At 38.2% G+C, this 24,551-nt stretch overlaps 1 protein-coding gene across 1 annotated transcript in view; it reads right to left on the reverse strand.

Annotated features, from left to right (window-relative positions):
* The window catches only part of LOC126187481 (helicase SKI2W), a 166,213-nt gene that overhangs the window by 91,834 nt on the left and 49,828 nt on the right, over positions 1-24,551 (reverse strand). The window contains exons 11-12 of the mRNA XM_049928587.1: positions 20,297-20,528; positions 186-463 (exon numbers count right to left, since the gene is read on the reverse strand). Coding sequence (XP_049784544.1) covers positions 186-463; positions 20,297-20,528 — 510 coding nt within the window. The remainder of the gene's footprint in view (positions 1-185; positions 464-20,296; positions 20,529-24,551) is intronic.

Consider the following 24,551-nt stretch of genomic DNA (forward strand, 5'->3'; position numbering starts at 1 on the left):
TCTCATACTTTTAAGCTAGTGCATGTTTTGTCACATTTAAAAGCAAATAAATAAGTAAATAAATAAATAAAAAAAGTAAGAAGAAGAATTCAAACACGGAATTACAAACATGGCCCAAGGGCATTTTTCTCTTCATGTCAATCTTGTCCTTTTATCAACTAACAGCAGAGACAACAAGTACATACCCTCAATGTGTTCAACAGTTCAATATATTCTGTAGCTACATCATAAAATGCTGCCATTTCTGAGAAGAGGGAGCCAAGATATGACTGTGAAGGTTGCTCAGCCAATTTACTTTCCACTTCCTGCAAATCTTTCTTTATCTTCTCCTCTTTTTGCTTTTTCCCAGATTCCATGAATGATCGGGACATCATGTCTTCCACAGAAATCTTCTCTACACGTAAAAGTCTCAGTATCATTGAATAAGTCAGTCGAAATTTGGACACCAATTCCTTTGGACTGCCTAAAACAGTGAAAAATTCACATTCTTATATGCACTTGTTAGTTCCATATGATATATGCAAAAAGAAAGAACAGAAACAAATGCACAGTAAAAGATTAAAAAATAAATATGTTCAATGTGATAACGGAAAATCCTGGGTGAGTATGAAAAATGTTATGAACATAGACAACTGCTCACAGTAGACAGAAGTGCTGAGCAGTACACTGACAAAGATGAAACTAAGCACTGTAGTTCGTCATTCAAACTTTTGCAGTGAGTGGTTGTCTTTATTCATTATATTTCAAAAATATGGTATGGTGTGGTACATTAATTTTTTAAGCATTATAGACAAAAACCATTACATAATAGGGCAGCAGTAGCAGAAACAGAAAAATAAAGTTAGTAAGGTATGCATGGATGTGTGTTTAAGTGCACATTCATGAAAAGCTAGCACAAACGGTCCCATAGGACTGTCATTAAATATTTTTAAGTCTTTGGTCTGTTTCAATGTGAAAGAGCAAAGAAATTATATTTGCCACAATTTAAATGTGTTTACAGAAGAGTGTTGTAGTGTGAACATATTGGAGAATACCTTCAGTGATTTAGATATAAAACCAATGTTTTATCTGACCATGATGGACAGATGTTAACAAGATCAACAAGAAAAGTACTGTATCACAGAATCATAAACAGTGACTCGATCATGGTGTTCAAAAATGCTGGAAAGAGATTTATAAAACAGAGCAGATATGGAAAATTTAACTCTTTTTTAAACATATTTTTACAGCCCTATGAATCTCATTTCCCCTGAAACCAACCAAGGGTAAAACTGAACAAAAGCAAGGATAAGGGATGGATAATTTCTCAGATTAACATATTTTATCCAGAGAACAATCCTTTGAATGTGTGGGCCACAATATTCTACTTAGCAAACTAAAATTTTATGGCATTAATGGCACCTCTCTTCCATGGATGGAATCTTACCTTCACAACAGAAAGCAGATGTTCTTATTCACACACTGTGTCACAGGTATGAAACAAGCCGCAGAACGGAGCAATGTAACAGAGGCTTCACAATCAATACTGGGCCCACTCTTGTTCTTAAGCCTTCATAAATTATTGAGCTCGGCACAATATCGATGTGTGTGTGTGTGTGTGTTAGTCTCACTTCATGAGAAATTAATGGTCACATACAAAATGAATCACTATGTGCAAAATATTCCCTGTGGCCCAGCTAGATAAGTTAAAATGGAGTGAAAGTATAGAAAAAAATATTAAATTCAGTCCGGTATGATATGTTCTTAGAATTGTCTCTTTTAGGGCATTGGCTTATTTTTCGTATTTTCACTGCCTGATGTCTTGTAGAATAATTCTTGTAGGCAGTGCATCTAAAGTACATGAAATATTTATTCAGCAGAAAAAAAAGCTGTAAAAATATTGTATCAAGTAGATAACTGCAGAAGGATGCCCTTATGTTGTTGAGGAGGGGGTGTGTGCTAGACTTGTGAGTGTGGAGTATTGTAGTATTTTGGAAAGACTGATGGCAACTTACAAGTAGCAATAAAAAGGTTCCAGTTCCAACTCTGTTAAAAACCTGTATAATACTCACTTTTAAATGGTTTTCTTAGAAGAAAAACATCTGACTATTTTTTCCTTTTCCTCAGAGCTAAGGGGGGATGTGTGGGATGGGGTTCCCTCTCCCCAAGCCCCCAGATATGGGTGCCCTTGAACTGCAGAGACCTTTTTAACTACCTTTGCATACACATTTGCATACACAAACAAAACACATAAATTGAACACTACTACTATCAAGTTTGGAGACTTGCATCGAAGTGAGACAGAAAATTATAAATTCTTGGGCATTATGGTGGATAGGTACTTGAGATGGGAGAATAATATAAATAACAGCTGTCATAAAATATGTTCAAGAGTATTTTCATGGGAAAAATACCATGTCAGTAAACACACAAACATTACTAACATTGTACCACAGGCTAGTCCTTTTCAACTATCATATGGTATCCTGGTTTGGGGAACTACTGCAAATGTGCATATACAAAATATTAGTGAAGCTACAAAAGAAAGCTGTACAATATATAACAAAATGATTTCCTAGGTAATCCTGCAGAACTGAATTCGGGGAAATAAACATACTAACAGTATCATCACTATAGGTGTCTGAAACAATTATTTCTGCAAAAACTAACTGCGTTGCATTGTTAAACAGAGATACACAGGATTGTAAGATATGTAAAAACGATTATTACAATGATGGAAATCAGCCCAAATTAACTCATGAGTAGCCTGTAAATGGTAGGTGCTTTTTATACAATTGTTTATCACACTATACAAAAATGACAGGAAATATTGCTGTTTTCAAAAGTGAACTAAAATGCTACTTGGTTAATATCTATCCACATAGTGTTGAAGAATGTTTTGCAGCTAAAAATTAAAGTAGTACATTTGTACGTAACAGTATAAATGTGTGTAAAAATTTTCAGAAAGCACCTTTGACTTTAATATACGTTATATTCATCTGTATGCAATCATTGTTCTTTTTTGTTAGTTTAACATAGATAAGAACCAGTAAACCCCTGATTGAACAGTCAAGCTCCCGCATATGAAACGGCTCCAAACATCTGATTACAAATGAGTTATAAGTTAAATTTTGACATTACGCATAAAAGCCACAAAAGTTTATAAAAGATTTGAGATGATGCTTAAACTTTGTTGAGAGTCACAAAGTTCTGTAATTATTAAACACTGGTTGGATCTGGTCTAGGTAATTTGTGCCCAATTCTAAGCAAAAAGCAAGTTTTTCATACTTCTCAATGTTTATGGTGTCATATCTCCTAAACTATGTGCCATACAACGATGTAATTTTGTAGATACATTCACTGATATATGTAGGTACTGTCTGCATAGTGTGTTGGAAATAAAGTTAGTAATAAAGAAGTAATATATCAAAACTCCATGCCTGATGTAGAAGTTGTACTGCAGAGCATTTTAAGCAGAAGCTAGTTTTTTACACCTCTAAATGTCTATAATGTCCTATCTCCTGACTTAGGTGTCATACAATAATACAATTTGCAAGTACATTTAGTAGTATATGTGGATACTGTCTGAAAACTGTGTTGGGCAGTAACAAAGTAATAAATCAAAATGCCTTGCCCGATGTAAAGTTGTACTGCATCAACAGCAAAAATGTAGTATGTGAAAAACTTTTCTCCTTTCATCATTTTGTGAAGGTTTGAAATTATATGCAAAGTTTGTTGTAAGTTCTTAAGTGCTCTCATTCTTCAAGCAATGGATGAATAAAGCTCAGGTATTCACTCACTGCCAGGTATGCTGCCTCAAGAGAAACACACAGTTTCTAACTTTAACACTTGTCTTATTGTGTTAAACTTTTAACACAAGAATATACCTCTTAACGAGTACATTATGAAAGAATTTTAAATTTTTAAATTCTGTCAATAACTGCACAAAGTATTGAAAATCAAATTCTTGTTGCCCCTGGAAGATGTCAGATAGGCAAACTGCAACTACATCCAGGACAATCGCTTAGTAATATAGGCCTAAATGGAATTTGTTGAAATATATTTGTGTAGCTCCATGAATCATACTAATACAATCTGTGTGTTTATCAGTGTTTTTAGCTTCTTATACTAAGATAACTACATATTTTATTGACATATTCATATAATTTAAAATAAATAAATAAACCTCCGTGTAAACACGACATATTGTACAGAATAGTCCATAGACAAATAAAACTTTTACTATTTACTCATCAGTGCCTCTTAATTAGAATTGGTCAACTCAAAAATAGGTTGGTGTAACAATTTGTAGGGACAGAATGAACATACATGTTCAGTAGCAGGTAAAGTAAGTGGTAGATTATGGGTCATGGGTAAGAACCTAAGAAAATGCAGACAGTCTACAAAATTGCTTACAAACAATTATCAAAATCATCCTAAAAGACTGGTCAAGAATGTGGGACCCATATCAAATAGGACTAACAGGAGCACTGAATGTACACAAAGAAGGGCTGCACAAACGGTTGCAGGTTTGTTTGACCCATAGTAGAGTGTGTCAGAGATACCGAAAAAACTGAACTGGCAGACACATTTATTTATTTATTTTCTGTCCATATAATATGAAGCTAGACACAAACTGTCCTAATTATAAAGTCCCAAGAACCAGTTTTAAGTGAGGTACTTTGTAATGTATTATACTTCTCCACATTTTGTTCACACAGTATTTGCAAAGACAAAGTAGACTATGTACAGCATGCACAGAGGTGTTTATGCAATCATTCTTCCAGCATTACACATGCAAATGGAACAGGGAGAAGCCTTAATATGTGCCACAGTGGGAGGTTCCCTCCACCATACACCTCACAGTGATTTGATGATTATTTCATGTTGACTTTGCCCCCTTGTCTACAGTTAAGAGTGGAATTATGTACTCTGGTGCACAGGTATCCTACAAACACTTGTCTCACATAAAGAAAGGGATCAGGAATGTCAATCACTTTAAAAAATTAAAAACAAATCTCACTAGTCACTCCTACCTGTTATCTGAATAGCTAGATAAATGGATTGAAAAGTTCAGTTAAGTGTTCATTCTAAAGTTACATGCTAAGTGGTAATGTATTATGAACAAGATTCTGTATTTACATATGTAAGCAACCACATTCTTTGAAACCAGAGTAAACAAGTAAATACTAAGCTGACACACAAGTATTCAATATAAATGATTACACAGCAGCTCTGTTCAAAGAAGTATTTTCCTTCTAATTTATTCGCTATAAGCACAGCTAGCCTTAACAATTTACGCATACAACTTGAGATTTATGAATTGCTCGTCTTATGTTAATGCACATCTACATTTGTTTTACATCTCTGCATTTCTCCCTTCATTGGAATCTATGGAATGGAATGGAATGGAATGGAATGAATGAATGTACACTGAAACATATATTCCAGTAAAATAGGACATAAAGATGGAGTATCTGAGGGACATGACATGCAGGGGGAATTTTAAGTGAAGAGGAGGACTTGTGTTGTTTTTGTGGTCTTCAGTCCTGAGACTGGTTTGATGCAGCTCTCCATGCTACTCTATCCTGTGCAAGCTCTTCATCTCCCAGTACCAACAGCAACCTACATCCCTCTGAATCTTCTTAGTGTATTCATCTTTTGGTCTCCATCTAAGATTTTTACCCTCCACGCTGCCATCCAATACTAAATTGGTGATCCCTTGATGCCTCAGAACATGTCCTACCAACTGATTCCTTCTTCTAGTCAAGTTGTGCCACAGACTCCTCTTCTCCCCAATTCTATTCAGTACCTCCTCATTAGTTATGTGATCTACCCATCTAATCTTCAGCATTCTTCTGTAGCACCACATTCCGAAAGCTTCTATTCTGTCCTTGTCTAAACTATTTATCGTCCATGTTTCACTTCCATATATGGCTACACTCCATACAAATACTTTCAGAAACGCCTTCCTGACACCTGAATCTATACTCGATGTTAACAAATTTCTCTTCTTCAGAAATGCCTTCCTTGCTTGTCAGTCTACATTTTATATCCTCTCTACTTCGATCATCATCAGTTATTTTGCTCCCCAAATAGCAAAACTCCTTTACTACTTTCAGTGTCTCATTTCCTAATCTAATTCCCTCAGCGTCACTCGACTTAATTCGACTACATTCCATTATCCTCGTTTTGCTTTTGTTGATGTTCATCTTATATCCTCCTTTCGAGACACTGTCCATTCCATTCAACTGCTCTTCCAAGTCCTTTGCTGTCTCTGACAGAATTACAATGTCATAGGCGAACCTCAAAGTTTTTATTTCTTCTCCATGGATTTTAATACCTACTCCGAATTTTTGTTTTGTTTCCTTTACTGCTTGCTCAATATACAGATGGAATAACATTGGGGAGAGGCTGCAACCCTGTCTCACTCCCTTCCCAACCACTGCTTCCCTTTCATGTCCCTTGACCCTTGTAACTGCCATCTGGTTTCTGTGCAAATTGTAAATTGCCTTTGGCTCCTTGTATTATACCCCTGCCCCCTTCAGAATTTGAAAGAGAGTATTCCAGTCAACATTGTCAAAAGCTTTCTCTAAGTTTACAAATGCTAGAAACGTAGGTTTGCCTTTTCTTAATCTAGCTTCTAAGATAAGTCATAGGGTCAGTATTGCCTCACGTGTTCCAATATATCTATGGAATACAAATTGATCTTCCCCAAGGTCAGCTTCTACCAGTATTTCCATTCATCTGTAACGAATTCGTGTTAGTATTTTGCATCCGTGGCTTATTAAACTGATAGTTCGGTAATTTGCACTTCCTGTTGATCTCATTTTTGAGACGTTTGTATTCCTTTCTACCTGCTCCACTTACTGCATTTTTATATTTTCTCCTTTCATCAATTAAATTCAATATTTCTTCCGTTACCCAAGGATTTCTACTAGCCCTCGTATTTTTACCTACTTGATCCTCTGCTGCCTTCACTATTTCATCCCTCAAAGCTACCCATTCTTCTTCTACTGTATTTCTTTCCCCAATTCCTGCCAATTGTTCCCTTATGCTCTCCCTGAAACTCTGTACAACCTCTGGTTTAGTCAGTTTGTCCATGTCCCATCTCCTTAAATTCCCACCTTTTTGCAGTTTCTTCAGTTTTAATCTACAGTTCATAACCAATAGATTGTGGTCAGAGTCCACATCTGCCCCTGGAAATGTCTTACAATTTAAAACCTGGTTCCTAAATCTCTGCCTTACCATTATATAATCTATCTGATACCTTCTAGTATCTCCAGGATTCTTCCATGTATACAACCTTCTTTTATGATTCTTGAACCAAGTGTTAGCTATGATTAAGTTATGCTCTGTGCAAAAATCTACTAGACGGCTTCCTCTTTCATTTGTTACCCCCAATCCATATTCACCTACTATGTTTCCTTCTCTCCCTTTTCCTACTCTCGAATTCCAGTCACCCATGACTAGTAAATTTTCGTCTCTCTTCACCACCTGAATAATTTCTTTTATCTCATCATAGATTTTTTTCAATTTCTTCATCCTCTGCAAAGCTAGTTGGCATATAAACTTGTACTACTGTAGTAGGCATGGGCTTCGTGTCTATCTTGGCCACAATAATGCATTCACTATGCTGTTTGTAGTAACTTACCTGCACTCCTATTTTTTTATTCATTATTAAACCTACTCCTGCATTACCCCTATTTGCAGCGCCGGCTTTAGGGTGGGGCGACCCGGGCGGTCGCCCAGGGCGCCGGGGCCCAAGGGGCGCCACGTACTAAACGCATGTAAAAAAAAAAAAAAAAAAAAATTACAATTTACAATCACCCATTTCGCGAAACTAAAATATTATTCAGTCTCATTCAACATGGAAATTTGCTGCGCGACGAAATTTTAGGCCTGCAACACTATCTCGAAGACAGTCAGGCAACGCCTATTGAAGCCTTAAACTTCATAAAAAAGCATAATCTTCAAGAGTTATATCCCAACATCTGGATAACGTTACGTATTTTGCTAACAATACCAGTGACTGTCGCAAGCGGCGAACGCAGTTTTTCCAAACTGAAGTTGATAAAAACGTACTTGCAGTCTACAATGTCTCAAACAAGCCTAACCAGTTTGGCCTCACTGTCCATTGAAAATGAAGTTGCAGAAAACCTTGACTTTGCTAATCTGATAAGTGACTTTGCCGACAGAAAAGCGAGAAAAGTAAAATTTTAGTCGTTTATAATTGTTTTTCATTAGGCGTAATATGTTTTGTGTTCAGATGACTGACAGAAAATATAGGTTTATGGCTTACAGTTATATTAAATTCAATAAAAATATGGTACCCAATTCAAAATTAGTGTTTTTTCGTTATACATATTACCTACTATATATAAAAATAAATTATTGTGTGTTAGTCTCACCAAAACAAAGAAATGGCTTGACCAATTTGAATAATTTTTGTTTTGTTTTGTTCGCTTTAGTACAGGGGTGCTTCAGAAAAGAAAAGAAATATTTGGGATATACGAGCCTGTTTCAACCACATTTTACGCATCTTTTCTTTGTTTGGAACACGCAAAAACAATTTTCTGGAGTTTTTGTAGATGTACAGTGCAGTACTACGCAATATTTTTAGACAATTTCCCAAAACGTGAATGCCCAAACAATATATCACTGCTATATTGACTGTTACGGCAGCGACAGCAGCATGCTGGACTGACGTCACAGGCTACACAAGACTCACATGGAGCGTCTTAGCGGGCTTTCAGATTATTTGGAATTCATTTCCATTTAAAAAAATAAAATACTCAAATTTACGATGGAAAAAACCATGTTATGATCATAAGATGAGGCCATTAACCACTTAAGACGATTTCTAGAAAACAGTCAAATACCGTGTTGCAAAGCACTGCCAGGTTCGCTATTTATACAATAAAGGGCGCCAACTGGACGACTCGCCCGGGGCACCTGGATGGGTAAGGCCGGCCCTGCCTATTTGATTTTGTTTTTGTAAGCCTGTATTCACCTGACCAGAAATCTTGTTCCTCCTGACACCGAACTTCACTAATTCCCACTATATCTAACTTTAACCTATCCATTTCCCTTTTTAAATTTTCTAATCTACCTGCCCGATTAAGGGATCTGACATTCCACGCTCCAATCCGTAGAACGCCAGTTTTCCTTCTCCTGATAATGACGTCCTCTTGAGTAGTCCCCGCCCGGAGATCCGAATGGGGGACTATTTTACCTCCGGAATATTTTACCCAAGAGGACGCCATCATCATTTATCCATACAGTAAAGCTGCATGCCCTCGGGAAAAATTACGGCTGTAGTTTCCCCTTGCTTTCAGTCGTTCACAGTATCAGCACAGCAAGACCGTTTTGGTTAGTGTTACAAGGCCAGATCAGTGTTGCCTCTACAACTACTGAAAAGGCTGCTGCCCCTCTTCAGGAACCACACGTTTGTCTGGCCTCTCAACAGATACCCCTCCATTGTGGTTGCACCTACAGTACGGCTATCTGTATCGCTGAGGCACGGCAAGCCTCCCCACCAAAGGCAAGGTCTATGGTTCATGGGGGGAGGGGAGGAGTAAGAAAGCATAAAAAGAAAATTATATTAAACACAATTTTTACAGCTAATTTAAAATTCTCATGAGCAGTTGTGGAAGACTCGCCACCTTCACACATTCTCTAGAATGTCGTCTATTTCTAAGGATAGCATTTTATGTCTTAGTATAATGTTAAGGTGAAATTTAACTTATTCAGATCTTAATGAGATAAGGTATTTCCATCACCAGTAAATTGACAGAAGACCAAAAGAATTGCAATATACATTCCCAACTATAAATCTGTACGTCAGAACCTGGAGTCTTTGCACTAATGGTTGTCAACACATGCATCAAGCTTGCTTTTTGCTTGTAAACTTGGTATTCGCTCAACAGAGGGGCATGGCTTGTGTACACGTGCTCACACACGAGGCAACTTGATCATACTCTTAACGGAAGGGAAATCAGCAAAGTGTGATAATTAATTACCTGTGGATAAAAACTGAATGCATGATACATAGATGTTGAATGAATAAATTAATTCATTATCACAATATTTCGATTTTTGCATTTACTTGCTCTTTTGTTTCTAAACATCATAGTATCCGAAAATGGTCACACAAATCATTTGTTGAGAATGTCCCTAGAAGCAACACTTTTGTTTGTTACCATACTCACTTTATAAAGTCTTTTCACGACTATTAAGCAGAAGAAATAATATAATAACATGACTGCTACGTATCTAGATTGCATTAAAAGTATCTTCAGAATAGAAAACTGTGTTTTCACAAATTCTTTACATTTTCTCTTTTATGGTATGACTCTTAATAAAATAATCTACTTGACCCTGTTATTGTTATGAATTAAGGGAGGTAGGACATCAAATGGGCCAACTTGGAGCAGGAGAAGCACCACAAGACATTTTAATTTCCAGTGTCTATACTTTTACAAATAAATTCATAAAACATTGTCAGCATGACCAGGAAGGATTCAGGATTCACACTCATAGTATGGGAAGTTCAAAAATATAGCAATATAATTTTTATTTTTACATGTGAAATTTCATCATTTTTTCGCTTACTATTGGCTGCATTTGTTGCTATAGGTACACTTTTCTTCATAAGTAAGAGATTCTTTGATGAATTTTGCACAGCATACAAACAATACTTACAGGTGTATGAAACTCTAGAATAAATTTAATTTATGAAAAAATGAATGAGCTGTTGCATTTTAAACTTCAATTTTAGAAAAAAAAACTCGAATTTTATAGTTAATTATCTTAATTTTTACCACCATTTATAATAGATTTGGAAAATTCTAGAGTTTTGCATGAAGGAAAGCATTCCGTTGTCAGGCCATGAGTGACCTACCGGGACCATCCGACCGCAGTGTCATCCTCAGAGGAGGATGCAGATAGGAGGGGCATGTGGTCAGCACACCGCTCTCCCGGTCGTTATGTTGGTATTCTTGACCGAAGCCGCTACTATTCGGTTGAGTAGCTCCTCAATTGGCATCATGAGGCTGAGTGCACCCCAAAAAATGGCAACAGCGCATGGCGGTTGGATGGTCACCCATCCAAGTGCCGGCCACGCCCAACAGCGCTTAACTTCGGTGATCTCACGGGAACCAGTGCATCCACTGCAGCAAGGCCGTTGCCCTTTGCATTAAGGAGTTTTGTGTTTAATAAGCAGCACAAAATTCATTGAAGAATCTCTCTTACTTACGAAGAAAAGTGTTCTTATAGCAAATGCAGCTAATAGTAAGTGAAAAAAATGATGAAATTTCACATGTTAAAAAAAAAAAATAAAATAAAAAAATTAAAAAAAATTATATTGTTATGTTGTTGAACTTCCACTGCTATGAGTGTGAATCCTGAATGCTTCTTGGTCATGCAGACAAAGTTTTATGAATTTATTTGTAAAAGTATAGACAGTGGAAATTAAAGTGTCCTGTGGTGCCTCTCCTGCTCCATGTTGGCCCGTTTGACGTCCAACCCCCGTTAGCAAAATGTCATTGACACACTCTGGATCGCTGCAGCAGTGCTCCTTTGACACAATTAAGCTTGTCTTGATAAAATTTCTTTTGTTTGCAGCACTAATGGTGTCACTTTGGAGAGGGCACGGCCACTGCCTTTCCAACAAGATAGAATGTTTTTGAAGTCATTGCCTGGGCCATCCATGTTCAAATATCTCACAGATTCATCTTTAAGTTCACAAGTTGATTACTGCCTGCTCCAAAATGTTTTCACATGAGAGGAGATTAGATCTTGTTTCGAGTTCTTCCTCAACTACGCTATCTAGCTTTCAACTAACAGTTTGATATATATTTTCTTGCTTTTCCTCACTCATGACTAAGAGTTGCTTGAAACATGAATGGAAAAATGTAGCCACGTAGTGAAAATACTGCAGTTTCTTAGTGACTTTCTCCTTTAGGAAGTATTTTGCATGTCCTATCAGCAATTTAAGTACGACAGTAATCTTCACTTTGATGTTGCTATATAAACCAAATGTGCATAGTGCTACAAAAGATAGGGTCAGTACTGTTTCACCCTCCATATCATTTGTGGCTTCTTGAAAAGATTCCAGGAATTTAATTATACCATCTATTAGATCAGGCTGATGCAAGCATATCATTTCCTCTTTGTTTTTCCGAAACAGCAAATTCTCAATGGTTTTTATTCTTTTTGTGCATGAATTAAATTTATTCAATATCTTGTAGATGCTATTCAATCTAGTTTCAACGCCTTGATGTAATATCCTACATTTCTATGCAATCTTGATGGATTTATAAACATCAGGAAATTCTTCACTAACAAACTTTTCATCTAATCTGTGCCTTAATGTTATGTTTATGCAGATATTTTTATGTTCGGCCCTTGGTCCCTTACAAATGTCACTTTGCTCAGTACCAGACGAGATACATCTATCTCAGACACTTTTTTCATGTAAATTTGTAAGAATATATCCATTTGTTTTTATAACAATTGGAAACTTTGTTGTGGGAAGTATATTGTTCCTTAGTTCATACCTGTCTTCAGAGACTACAGTAAAACTGGATGGGACAGTAAGATATTTTTTTTTGCAATAATTGTCAGTCTAGAGATTGCACGTGATAGCACACTCATTCTCATTCATTCATTTCCATGTCCGGTCAGCATTTCTAGATGGTAGCAACTCCTATGGCCTTGCTGGTTCCCTCGATCAGGTCCTGTGTTGTGCAGGGTTGTTCAAGTTGAGAACATATTAGCAGGTGGGCTGGGTCTTGTGTTGTTCCGCACTCACAGGATGTATCTCCATCAGCTGGAAGAATGCCCCATTTTCGCATGTTGGTCTTGCATAGAGAAATGCCCACCCTAAGACGATTGAACAATCTCCAAATAGGGTAGGGCAAGTTGTTTCTTGGAGCTAGCTCTTCCTTTAGAGGGATATCAAGTGGTAGCTTGCTCTTCCACCTGGTGATGCAGTTAGACTCTGGTGTTCCCTCAAGAGGTTGAGTCCTGGTGATGAAGCTCTTTCTCGACTTCAGTCGAAGGACTACAGCCTGATCATGCAGTGGATGTTGGATGTTGCTTTGCCCTCTCTACATCAGCAGCAACAGCCCTTCTAATAGTGGGGGGAGCTATTCTAACAATCGGGTAGATTTTATCGACTGGAGCTTCATACATCCCAACAAGATTAGGACAGTTTCATTGATTGCAATATCTAACTGTTTGGTGTGAGTGGATGCACTCCACACAGGTGAAGCATACTCTGCAGCGGACACACACACAAAGCAAGAGCCGAAATTCTCAGGACGGGAGGACTTGCTCCCCAGGCGGTGGATGTGAGCTTCCTCAAGATTTTATTCCATGAACTAACTTTCAGCCCGGTGTTATGGCAATGTTTCTTGAAGGTCAGAGTTCGGTCAAGGATAATACCCAGATATACTGGTGTTGAACGATGCTCCTGTAGTTTGTCTTGCCATGTAACGTCCAGTTCCTGCCAAGCTTCTCTATTCTTCAAGTGAAATGCGTACACCTGAGACTTGTTGGGATTTGGCTTTAGATGATTGGCTTTGTAGTAGGAGCCAAGCGTATCTAGTGCAGAAGTCAACCTTTCCTCTACTTCTTCAAACGTCTTTCCCTGAGCAACCACTGCAGTATTGTCAGCGTAGATGAAAAGCCATTCTGATCAATGGCCTCCTTTTGGGTTGTTTGGGGGAGGAGACCAGACAGCGAGGCCATCGATCTGGGGAAGGAAGTCAGCCATGCCCTTTCAAAGGAACCATCCCAGCATTTGCCTGGAGCGATTTAGGGAAATCACGGAAAACCTAAATCTCAGGATGGCCAGACGCGGGATTGAACTGTCGTCCTCCCGAATGCGTGGCTTCCTGCACTTCAGGCAATAATGAAGGATTTTTTTTTGAAACTAGAGGCAAGGGAAAAGCAAAACAGAAAATATTATTATTATTCCCACAATGGTGCCAAGTTGGAACTGTGGACAGTTCCTTCAGTTAATACGAAATATCACTCAAACTGTTTGATGGGATCAAAGGATCACTTTATCTAATTCCATTCCCAAGAACTATTTTCTGTTTTAAATTTTTGTAACTGCCACACATTGTGATATCCCTTTACCGTGACTGAATTTTTCAGTTTTATGTGAAACATAGATTCCTTAAATTAGATGACGAGAAAAAGAGATAGATCAGTTTTTATAGTTGTAATCCACTACTGTTCAGAAACTAAAAGAGGTATGAACTTATGCACTCTTACAAAGAGTTGTAAGAGCAAATGAGAAGCTTCAGGAAAATCTGGTAACTCAGTCATGTACAGCTCGTCCACCTAACATGAAATGACCCAAATTCCTAATAAAATTAACCAAACAGTAGTTTGAAATTATTCCAGCTGGGACTATACCAGTTAATTCCGGGTCTGTCCAGTAAAAGGTCCACTACAATTCATAGAAGGTGCTCCATCATCATCATCATAGCTCTGTGACAAATGGCACTCAAGTGTCTATGAGTCACATAAGTGCAGTGGGAATGCATAGGTTCATCACGCCCAGTTTCCATCGCAATCCTGCTCCATTCCATCTTGTGGCTACAGGTACACAACATGGTGGCAACACGCTTATAATCTAATCTGAAGGCTGAGATGACTGGCTCTACTATGCATATCATAATCTAGTGGATACAGGGCATTATTACCTAATGATATGTACCTTGTGTTTGCCTATACTGCTCTGAAGATAAACCTAAACTTCAGTAAGGGAATGTACAACTCTATACCTCTCTAACTGTATCAGTTTGGTTAAGGAATGCTAAATGGAGCTGAGAGAGCTTGATGGTTCCCAGTTCACCTGACCTCAATCTTACTCAGTATATCTAAAATCCCATCAAGTAAGATGGTGTGCCTGAAACGTAGCTTTGATCAATCTCCATGGGTTGCTGGTAGTTTAGTTTACATGGATTGCTGGTGATGGTTGAGCAGCATGGATACAGATGGCTTCCCAATGTCTTTGTTGTCTCGGAGTCCATGTCACAATGCATTGCACTCATCATCAAAGTGAAATGGGGTGCTGCATGGTTCTGAGTCTATGTGTATAATTCACTTGCTTGTGAGTGTGCTATTAGATAAATGAAGGTCTCAGGTCAACCTATCCTTAAATGGAATTATTGTTGTTGTGGTCTTCAATCCAAAGATTGGTTTGATGCCGCTCTCCATGCTCCTCTATCCTGTGCAAGCCTCATCATTTCTGACTAACTACTGCAACTTACATCCTTCTGAATCTGCTTACCTTACATCCTTCTGAATCTGCTTACTGTATTCATCTCTTAGTCTCCCTCTATGATTTTTATCCCTCACATTTCCTTCCGGTACTAAATTGGTGAGCCCTTGACGCCTCAGAATGTGTCCTAGCACCCGATCCCTTCTTCTAGTCACTTGTGACACAAATTTCTTTTGTCTCCAACTCTATTCAGTAACTCCTCATTCGTTACACGATCTATCCAGCTAATCTTCAGAATTCTTCTGTAACACCACATTTCAAAAACTTCTATTCTCTTCTAGTCTAAACTGTTGATCATCCAAATTTCACTTTCATACTTTGTTAGACTCCAAACAAATACTTTCGGAAAAGACTTCCTAAGACTTAAATCTATAACTGATGTTCACAAATTTCTCTTTTTCAGAAATACTTTTGTTGCCAATGCATCTATATTTTCTATCCTCTTTTCTTTGACCATCATCAGTTATTTTGCTGCCCAAATAGCAAAACTCATCTACTATTTTAATTGTTTCATTTCTTAATCTAATTCCCTCAGCATCACCTGATTTAACTGAACTTCAGTCCATTATCCTTGTTTTGCTTTTGTTGATGTTCATCTTATATCCTCCTTTCAAGACACTGTCCATTCCGTTCAACTGCTCCTCCGTGTCCATCGCTGTCTCTGACCTTCCTCCATGAACCATTGACCTTGCCATTGATAGGGAGGCTTGTGTGCCTCAGGGATACAGATAGTCGTACCATAGGTGCAACCATTTTGGAAGTGCAACCATAATGGAGGGGTATCTGTTGAGAGGCTAGACAAATGAGGCAGTGGTTTTTTTTAAGAGAGGCAGCAGTCTTTTTAACAGTGCAGGGGTAACAGTCTGGATGATTGACCGATCTGGCCTTGTAACACATGAACCAAAATGGCCTTGCTGTGCTGGTACTGCAAACAGTTGAAAGCAAGGTGAAAGTACAGCCTTGGATAACACAAGAGGTATTGAATTTAATTGATAAAAGGAGAAAATATAAAAATACAGAAAGTGAAGCAGGTGAAAGGGAATATAAATGTCTAAACAACGAGACTGACAGGAAATACAAAACAGCTACCCAGGAATGGCTAGAGGACAAATGTAAGAATTTAGAAGCATATATCACGCGGGGAAAGATAGATGCAACCTACAGGAAAATTAGAGGCACATTTGGAGAAAAAGGACCACCAGTATGAATATCAAGAGCTCAGATGGAAAACCAGTCCAAAGCAAAGAAGGGAAAGCAAAAAAGTGGAAGGAGTATATAGAGGATCTATACAAGGGTGACATATTTCAAGGAAATATTATGGAAATGGAAGAAGATGTAGATGAATATGAAATGGGAGATATGATACTGTGTAAAGAATTTTGCATGGCACTGAAAGACCTAAGTTTAAACAAGGACAAGGGAGCAGACAACATTCCGTTATAATTGCTGATAGCCTTAGGAGAGCCAGCCATGACAATACTTTTCCATCTGATGAGCAAGATGTATGAGACAGGCAAAATACCCTCAGACTTCAAGACCAGAATAATTCCAATTACAATGAAAGCAGGTGCAGACAGATGTGAAAATTACTGAACCCTATCAGTTTAATAAGTCATGGTTGCAAAATACTATCATGAAGTCTTTACAGAAGAATGAAAAACTGATAGAAGATGACCTCAGGGAAGAAAAATTTGGATTCTGCAGAATTTTAGAAACACATGAAGCAATTCTGACCCTTTGGCTTGTCACAGAAGATAGGTTACAGAAAAGCAAACAAACTTTTGTTGCATTTATAGACTTAGAGAAAGCATTCGACAGTGTTGACTGAAATACTCTCTCTCAAATTCTAAAGGTGTCAGGGGTAAATTACAGGGATCAAAAGGCTATTTACACCTCGTGGGGAAACCAAATGGCAGTTATGAGAGTCAAGGGGCATGAATGGGAAACAGTGGTTCAGAAGGGAGCAAGGCAAGTTTGTAGTCCTGATACATTATTATACCTGTATATTGAGCAAGCAATAAAGGAAACAAAAGAAAAATTTGGAGTAGGAATTAAAGTCCAGGGAGAAAAACAAAAAAATTGAGGTTTGGCAATGACACTGTAATTCTGTCACAAACAGCAAAGGACTTGAACATGAAATTATGTTTCTGATAATTTTGTGCCATGCTGAGCTGGTGACCTATGACCTCCTTCAGAGAGCCATATCAGCATTTTTATTCAACTGTTTAAAGGAGTAGTGTTTGTTTCCTTGGCAACAGTTTTTTTGGTGTTTGAAGAGTATTTGTAGATATAAAAAATATTTTATGTATTATTTATTTTGTGTCTGTCTGCATTTTCACTCCAGAGTGAGAATCCACAATGCACTTGCATCTACACTTCACATGTCATCTTACGGTGTTTGGTGAAGGGTACATTGGGTAACACTAGCATTTCCCTCCTAATTTGTTCTATTTGCAAATGATGTACAGAAAAAAATGACTGTTTATGGGCCTTGGTACGAGTCTGAATTTATCTGATTTTACTCCCATCATCATTGCACACAATACATGCAGTGGGAAGGGCATTTTTGGAATTGAGACAGTAATCCACTTTATGAGGTTGAGCACCTCTCTTTTGACACCTGCTATTGGAGTTAGATGAGCAATTCTGTGATATTCTCCAGTTTACTAAATGAATCCAATGATAACACCTGCTGAACTTCTTTCAATCTTCTCTATTTCGTCTATTAAATTTTACCCATTAAAGGTCTCAGTCTGCTGAGCAAGGTTCAAGAATCAGTTGAATGAGGTTTCTGTAAGCTCTTTCATTGGTGAATGATAGTTTTTTGTTCCTGTGTCTCAGTGTTTTTAGCTAACAATTAATACTTTATATATGTTCACAATTATACTTTTTTCATGTAAATCTTTACCTTGTGTACACCTTTCTACTTGTCACTTTTCCAGCAGCTTGCATATAAAGTCTCCTAAGAGTAAATGGCTATGATGAATGTGTGTGGACTCTGTCTTGGTGAAAATGCTAGAAGATGAAGGAAAGAGAAGAACTTGGAGGTGGCACACAGACTACTCCTTTGGAAGAGGATCTAAGTGTCTGCCTAGAAACAAACAAAGCTCCACAATGCTGGAAATATGTGAAGATAAGTTTAAAATATTACCAAATTACTTGAGAGCAATGGACAAAGGCCAGAGGGAGCATTCCACTGCAGAAATTTTTTGTACTGGAAAGTATATTCAGTTTCTGCAAAAACTTCGAATTCAGTACCATAAATCTTCAGGGGTGGATCCAGCAAATCTCTCAGATTACAAAAACACAATCATAACTTCTATGAAAAAAATTTGAACATCACAGAAAAAAAAAAGTTTCTTCATTTTGTATGCCTATACATTTTCAGCATCCTCAGCATGCCATTGAAAAAGTCTTCTTAAGATTCAAGTCACTAGTACAGAAAGCTGCTGATGAAATGCTTAAGAATTGTTCTCTGATAACAAATTTATAACATTCCTATCTACTCTAGTTCTTTCTTTCGTGAAGAAATTTCTTCTACCAATCTGTTAAATGTGGCTTTCAGAACAAAATTATCATTCAATCTAAATAACTAAGGCATCAATAAACATTCTTGAAAAATAACCTCTTCCACTAGGATGTCTTCCAAGAATTTCTTTGGACTTCAGCAGTGGCTATGTAATAGTTGCAAAGATTCCCTGCCACTCACCCCTTTCCATTTAAGTACGGATAGTACGCCAAGCATTCTTGTTTCCAATAATGTCCGCTCACACATTTCACAATAAGAAAATCTGCTACTATGTACAGGACACATTACATATGATAGCAGAGGTTTCCAATGCTAATAAATTAACTGGTGGATATTCAACCATTATCTTTTGATGACATTTTCACTGATAAATCAATCTTCCTTCTCTCAGATTTGTGCTGTGAATGTGCAATCGAAACATAAATTCCAGGTTCTCCTACGGTAGTGTTAGACACACTCCAGTTCTTTCCTTGTTGAACAGAGCTAGTAACAAATCTGCAAGAAAATGACTTTACAAATGATGCTAGGAGTAAAGGAAACTGTTCACCATATAGCTGAAACATTGAGCAGATGACATACACATAAACAAAATTGGAAAAGTGGCTGAGCTTTCAGACAATGTCCTCCTTTGCACGCACGCACGCACGCACACACACACACACACACACACACACACACACACACACACACACACACGTACATTGTCTCGGCACTGGAGACTGACTAGGGTGAGGGATTGTGTGTCAGGTGCAGAGGAGGAAGGTGATAGGCAGGAGGAGTGACTGGGTGAGGAAACAGTTGCAGATGGGCCCACTCCAAAGGACTGCATGGTGCAAGGTGCACTCATCCTGGCACTGACAGAGAGTTGTGTGACACATATGACGAGTTGGGAGGGGCAGGGGTTAGAGAGGACAGCGGAAAGGAATGAATGTGGAGAAATAATGGGGAGATGTGAGGGGCACAGAGACAGGGATGGAAGTGGGTGTGGGTGCGAGTGTGGGAAGGGGCTAGAGGAGACAGAAGCTAGGAGTCTCTGTAGTCTCCTCCTTCCTTTGCAAACCCCTCTCCCCCACTTCCCAACCAATTCCTCGACTTCAATCATATATCGCACATAACTGATTCTGCCTGCTTCAGATTGAGCTCACAGATGTCACATTTGTGTCCTACTCCTCGCAAGCTGTCAGCCATCCTTCACAACCTTCCCCTTCCCACATTCTTCCTCCTCACATCCACTACACCCAACACAATCTTGCTCCACAGTTGGGATGTAGCAGTGGAATAATTTAGCTGTGTGTCTTTATTCCTTGCATTATTTATATTCCAGCATGGATTTTCTACATCACACCGACTTTAAAAATGATATTATTGCCTATAGCTAACCAGGAAACTTATATTCAATATTTTTCAAATGGTCAGTTATAAATTTACTAATTACAGTGTGAACTTTAATATAAAAGGAACAGTCATACATAAGTCATACAACTTACCCAACATCATATTCTTAAGATTCATTTCTGTAGGAACATCAGTTTTGCAAATTATGATCACAGTTCCTGTAGCATCAAGACCTCTTCGGCCGGCCCTTCCTGCCATCTGAATATATTCAGCTGGTTGGAGATCTCTTGACTCTTTACCATCAAATTTGCGAATGGCATCAAATACCACAGTACGTGCAGGCATATTCACACCCATTGCAAATGTTTCAGTAGCAAATAGTAACTGCAAAAACATAAATCATATGTCAGAAAAAGAGTGCCCTATTTCAAATGATTAAGGAGTTTGTGAACAGACGATTATAAAAATTGAAGGACACTGTAATGGTTCCACCTCAGCTGTTGTCTACATCCATTTACTTTATTTTCACCTGATAGGCCAATTTTGGCCTTACAGGCCATCCTCAATTGCTGTATATGCTAACAAGTCGTAATTTATCCAGTTACTTAGCAGTAGACATGGCAGTTCTGAAAGCGAGCACATATACTTGCAAGTGCCAAATTTAAAACAGAATGTTGACTGAATACAGTAAAAGACACAACACACACTTCTATCAACCAAAATAAGATTATCTTTCTCCGGCAATGCAGTTCATTTATGCGTTTTCTTGTAATTTTCTCCACTTACTACAGCAACAGTCTGTACTATCCTACACAGAAATCAATCAGTATCTCAAGCAGTCTGTTTCTGCAGTCTCAACTACATGCAGGCTGTAAACATAGAACATCTGCAACTGTATGGTTGTCTTCAAATCTCTTATCATCCAGAATGAATTAACATGACACAAATGCTGACAATCCCAGGTGGCATGGGCAAATGATGATAGAGAAAAAGAATAATATCTGATGGGTCATTCCATACTTTACTTACAACAAAGATGTAGCTCAGTAGGAACTTATTTAAATAATGGAAAGTCCAGGATGACAAAACAATATTCTACTTCCGAAGAAGGCCTTTTGTCAGAAAGCCTAAATGTTTAGTAGTCTTTTTGTTGTGTCTGTATGCACGTCAATGCAACGTGTGTGTGTGTGTGTGTGTGTGTGTGTGTGTGTGTGTGTGTGTTTTTTATAAGCTTTACAAAAAGGCCTTTTGGCCAGAAGCTCAACGTGTGTAAGTCTTTTTCATCATATCTGCCTGCGACTCAGCATCTTCACTATATGGTGAGTATCAATCTTCTGTTTTCAGAACATGGTCATTATTCCATCCTGGAATTTCTATTGTTTGACAATAAATAGATATACAGCCACATGACTAATGGTGTAGAGAAGTCATCATCTTGGCTGTTAACTGCAAACTCTTCATCAAAATTACAATGGCTCCATATGGATGTAACTTTTTAATAATCTGTACTTTTCACAAATGTGCGAAAGACAGTCAGTCACAACTGAAGTTGCAGCCAGTAACAGAGTGTAATCATTATGATTTCATCTGTTTAGTAACTGATCATTTGCCTTTCCTCACAGCATTTGCTTTACAATTCTACATATTAAATTAATTTGTATTTAAAGAAAGTCAAATGTAAAAGATCACAAATTAACATGGTCTACATGCAGTAAATAATGTCTATCAACCAAAACTAAAATACTGAAAGATGGTGGTTCAACCAGAGGTAACATATGGAAGTGAAACTATTTCCTAAGTCACTCAGAAAAACAGAATCGACAAAATCCTAAAAAGAGAGTGAAGAATAACTAGAAAATGCATCAATAAGAAATATGTCATCATCATCATCATCATCATCATTATTTAAGACTGATTATGCCTTTCAGCGTTCAGTCTGGAGCATAGCCCCCCTTACACAGTTCCTCAATGATCCCCTATTCAGTGCTAACATTGGTGCCTCTTCTGATGTTAAACCTATTACTTCAAAATCATTCTTAGCCAAATCCAGGTACCTTCTCCTCTGTCTGCCCCGACTCCTCCTACCCTCTACTGCTGAATCCATGAGTCTCTTGGGTAACCTTGCTTCTCCCATGCGTGTAACATGACCCCACCATCTAAGCCTGTTCGCCCTGACTGCTACATCTATAGAGTTCATTCCCAGTTTTTCTTTGATTTCCTCATTGTGGACACCCTCCTGCCATTGTTCCCATCTACTAGTACCTGCAATCATCCTAGCTACTTTCATATCCGTAACCTCAACCTTGTTGATAAGGTAACCTGAATCCACCCAGCTTTCGCTCCCATACAACAAAGTTGGTCGAAAGATTGAACGGTGCACAGATAACTTAGTCTTGGTACTGACTTCCTTCTTGCAGAAGAGAGTAGATCGTAGCTGAGCGCTCACTGCATTAGCTTTGCTACACCTCGCTTCCAGTTCTTTCACTATGTTGCCATCCTGTGAGAATATGCATCCTAAGTACTTGAAACCGTCCACCTGTTCTAACTTTGTTCCTCCTATTTGGCACTCAATCCGTTTATATTTCTTTCCCACTGACATTACTTTCGTTTTGGAGATGCTAATCTTCATACCATAGTCCTTACATTTCTGATCTAGCTCTGAAATATTACTTTGCAAACTTTCAATCGAATCTGCCATCACAACTAAGTCATCCGCATATGCAAGACTGCTTATTTTGTGTTCACATATCTTAATCTCACCCAGCCAGTCTATTGTTTTCAACATATGATCCATAAATAATATGAACAACAGTGGAGACAGGTTGCAGCCTTGTCTTACCCCTGAAACTACTCTGAACCATGAACTCAATTTACCGTCAACTCTAACTGCTGCCTGACTATCCATGTAAAGACCTTTAATTGCTTGCAAAAGTTTGCCTCCTATTCCATAATCTTGTAGAACAGACAATAACTTCCTCCTAGGAACCCGGTCATATGCCTTTTCTAGATCTATAAAGCATAGATACAATTCCCTGTTCCACTCATAACACTTCCCCATTATTTGCCGTAAGCTAAAGATCTGGTCCTGACAACCTCTAAGAGGCCTAAACCCACACTGATTTTCATCCAATTGGTCCTCAACTAATACTCGCACTTTCCTTTCAACAATACCTGAGAAGATTTTACCCACAACGCTGATTAAAGAGATACCTCTGTAGTTGTTACAATCTTTTCTGTTTCCATGTTTAAAGATTGGTGTGATTACTGCTTTTGTCCAGTCTGATGGAACCTGTCCCAACTCCCAGGCCATTTCAATTATCCTGTGTAGCCATTTAAGACCTGACATTCCACTGTATTTGATGAGTTCCGACTTAATTTCATCCACCCCAGCCGCTTTATTGCACTGCAATCTATTGACCATTTTTTCCACTTCCTCAAATGTGATCCTATTTCCATCATCATTCCTATCCCATTCTACCTCGAAATCTGAAACATTACTGATTACTGATCACATTTTCACCTACACTGAGAAACTCTTCAAAATATTCCCTCCATCTGCCCAAGGCATCCACAGGATTCACCAGCAATTTTCCTGACCTGTCCAAAATACCTGTCATTTCCTTCTTATATATATATATATATATATATATATATATATATATATATATATATATATATATATATATATATATATATATATATATATATAAAAACAAAGATGATGTGACTTGCCAAATGAAAGTGCTGGCAGGTCAACAGACACACAAACGAACACAAACATACACACAAAATTCAAGCTTTCGTAACAAACTGTTGCCTCATCAGGAAAGAGGGAAGGAGAGGGAAAGACGAAAGGATGTGGGTTTTAAGGGAGAGGGTAAGGAGTCATTCCAGTCCCGGGAGCGGAAAGACTTACCTTAGGGGGAAAAAAGGACGGGTATACACTTGCGCACACACACACATATCCATCCACACATATACAGACACAAGCAGACATATTTAAAGACAAAGAGTTTGGGCAGAGATGTCAGTCGAGGCAGAAGTGCAGAGGCAAAGATGTTGTTGAATGACAGGTGAGGTATGAGTGGCGGCAACTTGAAATTAGCGGAGATTGAGGCCTGGTGGATAACGGGAAGAGAGGATATATTGAAGAGCAAGTTCCCATCTCCGGAGTTCGGATAGGTTGGTGTTAGTAGGAAGTATCCAGATAACCTGGACGGTGTAACACTGCGCCAAGATGTGCTGGTCGTGCACCAAGGCATGTTTAGCCACAGGGTGATCCTCATTACCAATAAACACTGTCTGCCTGTGTCCATTCATGCGAATAGACAGTTTGTTGCTGGTCATTCCCACATAGAATACATCACAGTGTAGGCAGGTCAGTTGGTAGATCACGTGGGTGCTTTC

Source organism: Schistocerca cancellata, chromosome 5 (genome assembly GCF_023864275.1).
Source record: "Schistocerca cancellata isolate TAMUIC-IGC-003103 chromosome 5, iqSchCanc2.1, whole genome shotgun sequence".
NCBI lineage: Eukaryota > Metazoa > Arthropoda > Insecta > Orthoptera > Acrididae > Schistocerca > Schistocerca cancellata.